Below are 12,618 nucleotides of genomic sequence, written 5' to 3' on the forward strand. Positions count from 1 at the left end.
ATGTATGCATGTATGTATGCATGTATGTATTTATTTGAGATCTTCACAAAATCTCCTGCAGACCATATTTAAAATTAAGAATAATACATTATTATTATTATTATTATAACAACACTACTACTAATAATAAATATTATTGTTAATAATAATAATAATAAACAATTATGCATTTATTTTAATTATTCAATTTTAAATGTTTTGCAGGAGATTTTATACAAAGTAATGAATAAATAAATACTGTTAGTTCTCTTAATAAATTCTTAAATGTTCTGCAGAACACTGTTCTCTTATAAATATTAATTTTAAACATGTTCTGCACAAGACTTTTTATTAGAACAACATAGTATCACAATTATAATCAGCTCAATAAAAAACATAAATAAAAATAATTTGATTTTTAAACATTTTTTTATATACAAATTATATTGAAGACATAAAATTATATCTTCTTCACAAAAAAAACAAAAAAAACAAAACCCCAACTATATATCATTGCATTCCTACTTGCTTTTCTGTACTTCTGAATTTGTCAAAACAATGTACCCAGCTCAGATGAATCACTCCATGTGTGTGAAGACTCATGACCCGAGAGGTTCTCCATAGACTGAACATTCAAAGAGAACAAACACACACAAATATTTATAATCACACATTGTGTCACATATACATCATACACATCAGTCATGTGAGTCTTATTTCAGAGGAGGACGACTGCGTCAGAGCAGTGACTCTAATCACAGAACGCCACTTTCAGGAAGTCAAACCCTGCTGCCAACATCCGCTCTGTACAGAGACTGACACACACTCACCCTGCTCTTCTCAGACGGCAACACTGACAACAGTGTGCTGCTGTCCACCTCTCCCATCAGCAGCTCAGACACACTGACAAAACACACAAACAATAACATCTGAAAAACTCAACTGCAGCAAATGATTAGATGCCAGCTCTCAACTTCCTCAAACACGGTCACATTGCACCGCTGCATGATTTAATGTTTTGGTCACAGGAAATTAATGCAAGACATGAACAAGACAGTTTGAGCAACATTTTGCGCTGCCAGTCAAAAAATGTATTGATACGATTATGAAAAGTTGAAGTGACAACAACAGCAATGATAATTATCAGCTCGAACTCAAAAACAGATCCTGGAGGGTTTGGGGCTGTTAGCGTAAGCGAGCAGAAGCCGCAGATCAACTTCCTGTTATTTCTGTCGAGCTACGATTAATGTCAATGATCTAACAGAGCATTTTGAGAGAGATGATTTCATAATGTACACAAAGTATGCTGTATGGTACTGCAGTCCTGTGAACGCTTAATTTAGACTGGTAAAAATTAAATTAAACAAAATCAATAAACCGAATAAACTAAAACATTTAAAAAGGAACAAAGTGCTTTTCCCCTCTTGAATTAATTGAATAATATAATAAGCACAATCAATAAATAAATAGTTCCATTCATTCAAGGGGAAATTTTTCCCTTTATTTTAATATTTATTTAAATGTATATAAATAAATGCATTGCAAAAGAATGTGCTATCTCCCAGAATGAATCTAAAAAGTAAACAAACAAACAAACAAACAAGCAAATCTTCCCGTTCATTCAAGGGGAAATTTTTCCTTTGGAAATTACTTATTTTTAAAAAAATACTTATTTATTGATTTAAATGTATATAGATAAATACATTCCAAAATAATGTGCTATTTCCCAGAAGGAATCAAAAATAAATAAATAGATATAAATAATAAAAAAATAAAAATAAAAAAAAAATAGTATGCAAGAATGCAAGATTGTTGTCGCATGACCTCACTATCCATCCATCCAGAGTTCATTTGCAAAAACGATAACTCAGTTTTTAAAAATTTTCAAAAATCATGTTTTATCATTGTGCATTCCAATTAATATCAATCAAACTGCAGTTGGGTTATTTTGATTAGGTTAAAAAAATAACTAAAAATACCAGCTAACTAACACAATAAAACAATAAAAACATGATTACATAACAAAAAAAACGTGATTTTTGAAAATTTAACAAAACGGAGTTATCTGTTTTTGCAAATAAACCTATAGATAAATACATTCCAAAATAATGTGCTATTTCCCAGAAGGAATCAAAAATAAATAAATAGATATAAATAATAAAAAAATAAAAATAAAAAAAAAATAGTATGCAAGAATGCAAGATTGTTGTCGCATGACCTCACTATCCATCCATCCAGAGTTCATTTGCAAAAACGATAACTCAGTTTTTAAAAATTTTCAAAAATCATGTTTTATCATTGTGCATTCCAATTAATATCAATCAAACTGCAGTTGGGTTATTTTGATTAGGTTAAAAAAATAACTAAAAATACAGCTAACTAACAATAAAAACATGGTAACAAAAAACATGATATCTGTTTTTGCAAATAAACTCTTCATGTGTGTGTGTGTGTCTCTAATATATATATATATATGGGTTGTTGACGTGACATGGCATTTTCACTGTCCCACAAGATAAAAATGAATATAATTAATATTGTCGTTATTTAAAATGCAGTAAATTGTTAAACATTTTTGTCCTACATGGACCTGTTGTTATAAAAGCTGCAGTGCTATATTTAAATTTTTGCTTTAAAAACTTGTCCTATGGTGTGACTGTCTCAAGCATGGTTCAATAAATTACAACTTTTATAAATGACAAAGAAAAACATAAAATGTTAATAAATACCTCCGGCATAATTGTACAAGTGTCTATTTTAGTAAATGGCAATCATTTTTTTCATCCATACATTTCTGAAAACGAAGGAACTGGATACATTTTGTCTGTGAAAACCATGTCCTCTGGTGTGACACCATATCCTGATTTTAAATCGGCCAATTCCAGAGAAAACTTTAATTAGTTGAAGGACCCCATTCATGGTCGTGTTACTGAAGCCCCCTGTGAAGCCCATGACATGTGCACATGGTACATTTTTTTTTTCCAACTTTTTTGGAACCACTACAAAAGTGTTACGTTTTATTGTCCTTTGGTGTGACACCCTTAAATTATATTTTTTTAATTAAAAACTGCATGTTAAACTACATAATCATGGAAAATGATGCAGATGTGTCTTGCAAACTGCTAATGACAGGTTAGCATAGCAAGGTCATTAATTGACAGAAAAAGGCTAAAACGTCCTTTGGTGTGACAGAAAATGTCCTCCGGTGTGACGCCTGTACGGTCACAGCACAGGACAAAGATGTCTCACCAGAGGACAAGGTCTCTTTAAAAAGCATTTTAAATAATTAAATAAGATTTGTTTAACTCCTTTTTATTATTATTTTTTGATCATTTTCAGTGTTCTTAAATGCAATAATTACATTAATTAAACTATTTTCTGAGGTTTTTGCAGAAAACTTGTACCGTTATAAAGTGTCATGAAAATAAGAATAAAACGTGATGCTTAGTTTTTGAGACAGAAAGAATTGAGGGAGAGAAATTACTGGAAGGGGGACACGGGACACGGGAATATAGACAGAAAATTAACAGGGATCCACACAGAAGGGAGGAGATTATAAGAGAACAATGCAGAAAGTAAATAGAATCAAAATTATGCCTTAAAAAGAGTAGCCATATAGTTTTAAAAAAAACTCATTCACATCTTAATGAATATAGTTTGAATATCATATTTAGCTGTGCCACACATGCAGCGGGGGCTAGAAGAGTTTCAGTAACATACTGATTGACTAAGAGACTGAATTTAGTTTTTTCTTTTAAATACATGTTGATATTGTTTGTATCAAAATTAAACTTTCTTTCCCCTTTGACATGTTCAAAATGACATAGAAATAATTTAATAACTACAATTTCTGTCCTTTAGTGTGACGTAATGTCCTTTGGTGTGACACACATAAAAGAACCACAGATTTGTTTTTATCTCAAAAACACTTGAGTATTGTAATAGGGGACATACAAATATCACTCAACTTAAAATGGTATAATTTTCAGCAGTTTTGAACGGATGACAGCAAAGTTTGTCTTGTTGTCAAAGTTTGTCCTGAAATTGTCCAACAAGTCATGGGGAAAAAAATTGTGTTAATTATAATTTCATTTTAAATAAATAGCACTATGTGAAAATAAGCATCTAACAATGAAGATAAATCTCTCTCATGCTATTTATATATTATTAAGGGTTTCTTTTTTTCTAAATTTTTGCTATGTCACACCGTAGGACATATTTATTGTATAGTTCAGTGAAAACGTAAAAAAAAATAAGTTAAAGAATTGAAGTTAGTGACCCTTTATATTTTCTCAAAGATCAGACTTCCCACTACATATATGCATTTCCAAAAAAAGGTTATAATATAACTATTTTAGTAAATCACCATTGGCAGGTCGATGGTGTATAAATAAATATTTCAAAGAATAAATGCTAAAAAAATTGGGTGAAATTACTTTCATTTTCATTACGTTCTACCGTATTGGCCCGAATATAAGACGACCCTGATTATAAGACGACCCCCCCTTTTTCCAGATGTACCTTTTGGAAAAACAAGAAAAAAATATTGTCTTATATTCGGGACAATACGGTATTTACGTTCATTTATCACATCTGAAATAGAAAATCAAGTAGAGCACACTGCATTGTGGGATACAGTATTCAATAAATACAATATTGCTCTCTGGTTGCATACTGCACATTTTGGTAAATGTACTATTCAACCCAAGTAATTATTCATACAGCAAAGTGGTGCACAGTATGCATACTGCAAAATAAGCCTGTTTGCATTTCAGTGTAAAAAATAAAGAAAATCATGAGAAAGTTTGCAATTGCAAGAAGCAAAACTCACAATTATGAGATCTAAAGTCACAACTACTTTTTCCCCAGAGCCGCTGATAGCGTGATTCGCTGACGAGCGCTTCATACTCACTTGCTGCTAAAGGCTACAGCGATGGTCTCGATGGCCTTCTCAAAATCTTTCTTGTCTGCTTCATTGCACACTTCATAGTGGTATCCTGAAGTCAAAGACAAAGGCAAAGGCAATTGTTAGTAAATTGCTTAAAATGACAGAAACACATTAGTGCTGTAGAACGACAGTAAATGGCTGCTCTAACCTTTGACCTGTGAGATGAGCTTGCCGGCAGCGGTGAGCGTCTCCACCGTGTTGAGGAGAGGGTACATGCTGATGACCTGCCGCAGGATGCGCAGAACTTCCCCCAAACACTCATGGGCCAATGGACGCCGGTTCTCCTGTTTGTCTGCCAAAAACCATAAACAACATTATCATCAGATGCTTAACAGCTGAAAATAAACATCTAGATTACAGCAGCACAAGCTCAAGTTAAGACTTCTGATTAAGTATAGTATATATTTATTTAATGCCATGTCAGCATCAAAGGCTATTTTCATGGCAAAAACAATTTAGAAAATACAAGTATAACAAATACAATAAAAACCAGCAAACAAACAAAGACAAGTTATATCACACAAGATTTTACATTAACGTGATAAAAATTGTAAAACTTTTCCGGCCAAAATTTTACTAAACTCTTTAAAGGAGACATATTATGCCCCTTTTTACAACATGTAATACACGTCTCTGGTGTCCCCAGAATGTGTCCGTGAAGTTTCAGCTCAAAATACTCCACAGATCATTTATTATATAGGAATTTTGAAAATGCCTATTTTGAGTGGAAGCAGAAACGCGCTGTTTTTCGGGCGCGTCTCTTTAAATGCAAATGAGCTGCTGCTCCCCGCCCCCTTTTCCAGAATAGAGCTGCGCCATTACAGCTCGGACCTGCTAAAAACCATCTGACTTCTGATTAAACTTGGATTTTTGTGTCAAATGATAACTCTCTTCACACAGTGTTATCAAATAAGCAAAACTATAATTGAATATCTGGGTCATATTTCATCAAGAAAAAAAAGAAAGAGAGAGAAAGAGAGAAAGAAAGAAAGAGAAAGAAAGAAAGAAAGAAAGAAAGAAAAAATAATTAAATAATTAAAATAAAAAATGAAATAAATTAAGAAAAATTAATAAACATCTTTCATATTTCACCCCATTTGAAAATAAATGCCACAACGTAAAAACAAAAATAAAACAAAAAAAATAAAATACAAATTATGAGAAACAAAATCTGGGTCATATTTCAACCCATAAGAAAATAAATGCCAAAACTAACTAACTAACTAACTAACTAACTAAAATAAATACCGTGGTCATATTTCACCCTACATGATGCAAAAAATTATAAATAAATAAATAAAGAGTTAATTATGTTAATTTGTTCAGTCTTGTTCAATAAATAAACAATTATACAAAAAAAATAAAAATAAATAAAACTAACAAATAATTAAAGTTTTCACTTTATCATCTCTCGACATTTTTCTTCTAGTTATAGGGCACAATATGACCTGGATAATTCTTTGTGAACCCAGTAACCCTTTAACCGACATGTCAGTGTCTGTCATGCTGAGAAATATCTGCAGCAGGGGTGTGAAGTAACGAATTACAAATACTCACGTTACAGTAATTAAGTAGTTTTTATCAGTAATTGTACTTTTTTTTTTTGAGTAGTTTAAAAATTGTGTACTTTTACTTGAGTACATTTTAAGTGATGTATCGGTACTTTTACTCCGCTATTTTCCTCCGTTTGTGGTCGCTACATGCTTATTTTAATTTTATTTTTATCCATCAACGTGATTGGATAGAGAGTAATAGGTCTCGTGACTTTCGTCAAATAAAATTGTGCATAGAAAACTTTAACCGCCAACTGTTTATCATGGCTGCTGGAAGCGCATTCTTCAAGCATAAATTCAGTCGCAACTTCCTCTAACTTAATATGTTGAGGTAAATTTCGGATTTCTGCTTACTAAATGATTTGTATATAGGCTATGCTTGCCTATCTACACGGCCTGAAATTTGGTGTGAGGTTGCGGGTATTGCATACAGTATTAACTCCCGCAAGTGCCACGTTCGGTAAATTCCCACTCACTTATAAGACGCGCGATCTGCGCTGCCTCGTCTCTCCCTCTCGCGTGCGTTCTGCAGCGGTCACTTGGATAAGTCGTCGTTGCTTGTTGAACTTGTTGACTTTTGATGAGTTTGAGCGAGTGATGCGCGCTGTGAAAAAGTGTGTTGGAAACACAAATTGAGGACCAATCTGCACCTCATTGATGACCCGTGGCCTTAATATACTGCATCTGTGCCAGCACGTGATGTAATAAAACTGCAGTCAATTGCGGTGTACAGTGTTTATTATGAGGGGGTAGAATCCACAGCTCAGTACTCACTACTCAATACTCATGAGTACTTTTAAATAGGCTACTCTTTTACTCTTACTCAAGTAGTTTTTTGGACAAGTACTTTTACTCTACTCACACTACATTTTTTGGAAGGTAATGGTACTTTTACTTGAGTATATTTTTTCAGTACTCTTTCCACCACTGATCTGCAGTGATCCTAAAAGAGTCGAGACACTGTGTTGCAGTGCTTTCTCGTCTGCTGTGACACGTCTACAAGCCACTTCCTCCTGTCTTAACCATAACTCGATCCAAAAAACACCTACAACTGTTACTTGTTTAGTTTCTCTTTGTTCTGTTGAAACTACCTGACTTATACAGTAATGGGAAGCATGAACAACTGGCTTTTTCCCCCCAATCAGATAAAGTAGGCTATGTGTGTTCAATAAAATAAAAGTGGAGGAAATTGTGGCACGAGTCAACCACCAAATCCAAAGCCATATATTTGAAATATGGTAAAATGACTAAAAGATGTATACTAAATTTATTACTATTATTATTATTAGTAGTAGTATTAATTAATTAACTTTTTTATTTTTTGGACAACTACCAAGTATCATAGTAATCATTTACTACCATAATATAGAAGTTTTCAAACTTGGACCAGCAAGAAAATTCATAGGAACATTAATAGAAATACATATTTAAATATAATTTCTATAAAATATGATGAAATATACAATATAAAATTCCTTGCAACAACAACTTTCAAGAATAGTGCCTTTGTTGTCTTTTTTTAGGGGATTTTTTGGTTTGGATGAATTGAGAAAAGATCTATACGAATAAATGTTGCATTCATATTAAATTAAAATGATTTCTCTTCAGATTTAACTGATCTAACTGAAAATGATCAACTTAATGCGCACTAAATATTTTCCAAAATATATATACACCATGGTTTTACCATCACTGTATCACGGAACCATCACAGTGCTTTTTCTAAGGATCCTCTTGTGGAAAAGATAGTTTTGTCTATAGTGAAATATTGGAAAACTCAGATATAATAACTGATTTTGTTATTTATGGGTAGGACTACATGCTTGATGCGGAATGACGTTGCTCTACAAGTCCTGAGAGCGGAAGGGGGTGTTTTCTGAGAGAATCATTTCCTGCGCCAGTGTGGTGCACCACAGGAACTCAGCCTCACTGCAGATACAGGAAGATCAGGGCCTCTTGGGCAAACTCAGCCCCGCCCCTTCTCTGCTCCGCGATCACATGATCCTCAGCGGAAGGTGATGTTTGCGGCAGGACGTGCAAATAGTCATGTGGCAGACAAGTATTGAGCACTGTTGTGAGTTTCTAACGTGAAAATAAGTACCAGGAAACGTTTCATCCATGTCAACTACACTGTAAAAAACGTTATTGTAGTTATAACGGTAAACGACTAAAAATGCCATGTTAAAAACCTGTTAATTGGTTAACGGTAATTTCTTACTATATAAGGTGAAAAACTAATAAATCTAACGGCACTTTATGTAACTTTACAGTAAAATACAGACATTCCCAAAATTCTCTTTCAAATGGTGTGAAAAAAAAAAAAATAAAATAAAATAAAAAAATCGAAATCACGCAGATTATTTTAGTGTCATTTGTTACAAAGTTTTTGTATTTTTCCCCTCCCATTTTCATTTGTTAATTTTAGTTTATAATTTTTTCATTGTTATTAATTTTGTTGTAATTTTTTAATGCGTCTATGGTTTTCATTGAGTTCAATAATTTATATAATAATTAATAAACATTTAAGTAATTTTTAAGATTTTATTTTATTATTAGTTAACATTTATTTCATCTGGTTTTACTTTCACATTTGTTAACCTTGTTTGTGATGAAGTTTGAATTTTTACTAACATTGTTTTTTTTTGGTTGTAAGTATATTGTAAATGTACAAAACACATTTTAGGTATATTATTGTACACATTGGTACGCTAACATTATATTAGTTAATGAAATGTTTTACAGTAAATTTAAGTTCAGTTCGTAAAACCTAAAATGTTTCTACCATATTTTTTACGTTAAAATTCTGGCAACCACAGCTGCTGGCTTTTACCAAAAAAAAAAAAATCTCAGATTTTTGTAGTTCTTCTCCAAGAAAACCATTATCTTACCTTCAAGCACAACATCTTTCAGTTTCTCCACCGCTTTGGCAAACCGCTCCACTATGCGCAACAACGACGGGATGTCTTCCACCTCGATAGCCACTGTAGTCTCGGGCGTCTCCGGCGAGGGACTCTGCGCGATGACGGATTTTCCTGCACCCTTACTGAAGACCCAAGACTGTATCGGGAAGCCCGCGGCGCTTTGATTACGACTCAGGGAAGTCGGCCGCTTTAGGGTGCCCATTGGGGATGGGCTGCCAACCAGCTTAGTGTGCTGGGCCAAAGGGGTACCTGGACAGGAAGACGGGACTTCTAGGACAGGGGGAGACAGATTGGAGGAAGTATGGGACGAAGAGGTGACGGCATCGACTGCATCTTTCCGAGGCTGCTCTTGAAGAGCAGAGAGCTGTTTGATAAAGAAGAAAACAAGGATATAGTGTGGGCAAACTGATAAACACGACAAGTTTTAAGGTAGAAATTTTTGCAGATAGAGCACAAGATGTGTACCCGACTACAATAGACGGCTGTTAGTAAACAGAACTTCTTTCACAAGAGCAATTGTGTAATCGTGGCCTACTTCCTGTCACACCCCGAAGAGCTGATGCCATGCTAACTGGCCCCGCTGAGGCCTAAAAACACTCCCACGCGAGTAAACATGAATATAAAGCAAAGTTACCGAAAATCCCATCAATTATGACTCATTTCTGCCTCATTTTAGTCAACAAACGACTGAACAAATGGTGAAATATGATACGCAAACCTGTAAGTGTTAACAGGGTGATATCTCAAAATCCAGGTCACTTTTAAAGAAGATTCATTTAAAAATAATTTTATTTATTTTTTTACTTTTTTCCTCTCTCTCATTCATATATATATATAAAACTTTTCCCCTATATGTTATTTTTACATATAATTAATTTAAATAAAAATTATGAAAACTAAATTGACAACTCGTCATAATACTTGGAATATTACAATAATATTTCAATAAGACATTTTAAAGTTTAAATATACATTTAACGTTTTGCAGTTCACTTTGATCTAATTCATTTTTAGAAGAACAAATATTCCTTGTAGACTTTCAATATGAGGTCCTAAGATAACATGTATAATAGTTTTACAACTGGTTAACACCACTTGACAAAAACGGTAAATGCTTATCAGTACGCATATCATACACAAATGCATATTTTAAACAGTAAGATACAAATATTTACTACTTTTAATAGGTATATTGACAAAAAAGTACTTTTTAAATACAACCCACCTGTTTGAGCCAGACGTTGGGTCTATTTGGTAAGATGTCCAATTTAGTTTTGCCGTTTGATTTTTTCACTCTCTGACTAGTCGCGTAAGGACTGTAGCTTTTGCTACTTGATCCACCACGCTTCAACATTTCCAGCTACTGAGCTACTTGTACTTTACTGAAGCAACTTTCGACACTGTTAGCCATCATATCTCATCCTTTTAATTTAATACATGCAACTGAACCTTAAAAAGCGCCTGAAAGTAAATCAATTAAGTCCTGAAACCAGGAGAAAAATATTCAAAGTAAGGCAAAACATGAACTTCTTGCCCCTTGCTACGCCATATCACACTGAGGAAGTTTAGTCCGTCCTTTTCTTAATATTATTGTTTTTTTACATAACGGTCTAAAAAAAATCATCTTGAATTCTACTTTGTGTTTGAAAACACTGATAACATTCGTACATTTTTCAGCAACGTCGAAAACCAGGCGAAAACATGAGCGCGAGAGTGAAATGTCACTCAAGTTGATTGGCAGGAGGAAAAGGCGAGAGATGCTGTGAGACTTACTGATGGAGAGTTGAGAGGCGATGGGCTGCTTCCTGTTCGGCTCTTCTTTGACATCGAGTGCGTCTTTATCAGTTCCCTTGTCCTTTTAGAGAACATTTTAAGCTTCAGGCGTTTCTTTCCGACGCGTTTTTCTTTTAATTTACGATATAACCCCCCAGCCCACCCCCCGGCTCCCCATTTCAAAGCGCTGATGCGAGGTTTCCACACTCCGAGCTCGAGCTTGTGTCTCACACCTCTAATATGATCGCACATTGAGTGAATCTACTGACACTCATCAGAACAGTCTGAGGCGCATCCGCTTTTTCTCTCTCGCTGTGACAGTGACAAGTGAAACTGCGCTGCCATGTAGAAACATGAGGGCTGGATAACATCATGCATGTTCGCTGAGACTTTTAAAACGACGTTTATGCATTGAGTTACATCATTTTACGACAAAAATAAGCTTTGGCCAACTGCCCCACACGTTGTTGTTAATGTCTGTCACCTGCTGTTTAATTAAATATTAAAACACCGCCCACTTTCGTGACAAAACATGTCTTGAAAACTTTTTGTTTGACAAAACATCATTTTAACTACACTTTTATTTTATTTACAGAATGAAATAGGCCTATCTGTGCTAAAGCAATATTGTATCTGTCTTGAAATATCTGAGCATAGCAGTCTTATGCAAAAAAAATACAAGATAACCAATCGGAAAATGCAGACATCTTCACCATTGGTTAGATTTGGAATTGTGACAATTTCAACTTTTCAATTTTTTAACTGTAAAACACACACACACACACACACACACACGCACAAATAAAGGTGCTTAAAAGGTTCTTCACAGCGATGGCATAGAAGAAGCATTTTTGGTTCCACAAAGAACCATTCAGTCAAAGGTTCTTTAAAGAACCATCTCTTTCTTACCTTTATATAATCTGAAGAACCTTCTTTTGCCATAAAGAACGTTTTGTGAAACAGAAAGGTTCTTCAGATCTTAAAGGTTCTTTATGGAACCATTTAAACAAAAAAGGTTGTTTTATGGCATCATGAAGCACCTTTATTTTCAAGAGTATATATATGAAATTTCCTAGGAGTGCGTCTCAATCTGCTCCCTTGCACCCTAGGTAGTGAGTCTGTATATCATGTACACAAATTCAGGCACTGGTAAGGCCAGCATTCAATATACAAATAAATACAAGAAAACAGACCAATGGCAAAAATGCAATGACATAATCAACATTTGTGATTTGGAATGGTGACAATTCTAACAATGTCAAATTTTTAACTTGACATGTCTGTATTTAGGAAATTCCAGAGGAGTGTGTCTCAGTCTGCTCTCTAGCATCCAGTGACTCAGTATATCATGTACACAAATTTGGGCACTAGTAAGCCCCCTGTGTGACTTATATTTTGCACTTCAGAAAATGTGACATTTTCCAGTAAGAGAACATAGCGAGCA

General features: G+C 34.1%; 1 protein-coding gene across 1 annotated transcript in view; it reads right to left on the reverse strand.

Moving 5' to 3' along the window:
* LOC107728535 (minor histocompatibility protein HA-1-like) overlaps positions 1-11,587 on the reverse strand; it is a 23,376-nt gene extending 11,789 nt beyond the window's left edge. Inside the window, exons 1-6 of the mRNA XM_016538739.1 lie at positions 11,175-11,587; positions 9,369-9,765; positions 5,076-5,219; positions 4,892-4,976; positions 810-882; positions 544-604 (exon numbers count right to left, since the gene is read on the reverse strand). Coding sequence (XP_016394225.1) covers positions 544-604; positions 810-882; positions 4,892-4,976; positions 5,076-5,219; positions 9,369-9,765; positions 11,175-11,426 — 1,012 coding nt within the window. The 5' untranslated portion in view covers positions 11,427-11,587. The remainder of the gene's footprint in view (positions 1-543; positions 605-809; positions 883-4,891; positions 4,977-5,075; positions 5,220-9,368; positions 9,766-11,174) is intronic.
* Between the last annotated feature and the right edge of the window lie 1,031 nt (positions 11,588-12,618).

The sequence above is a fragment of the Sinocyclocheilus rhinocerous genome, unplaced genomic scaffold, assembly GCF_001515625.1.
Source record: "Sinocyclocheilus rhinocerous isolate Xijiao unplaced genomic scaffold, SAMN03320098_v1.1 scaffold1238, whole genome shotgun sequence".
NCBI classification, from domain to species: domain Eukaryota; kingdom Metazoa; phylum Chordata; class Actinopteri; order Cypriniformes; family Cyprinidae; genus Sinocyclocheilus; species Sinocyclocheilus rhinocerous.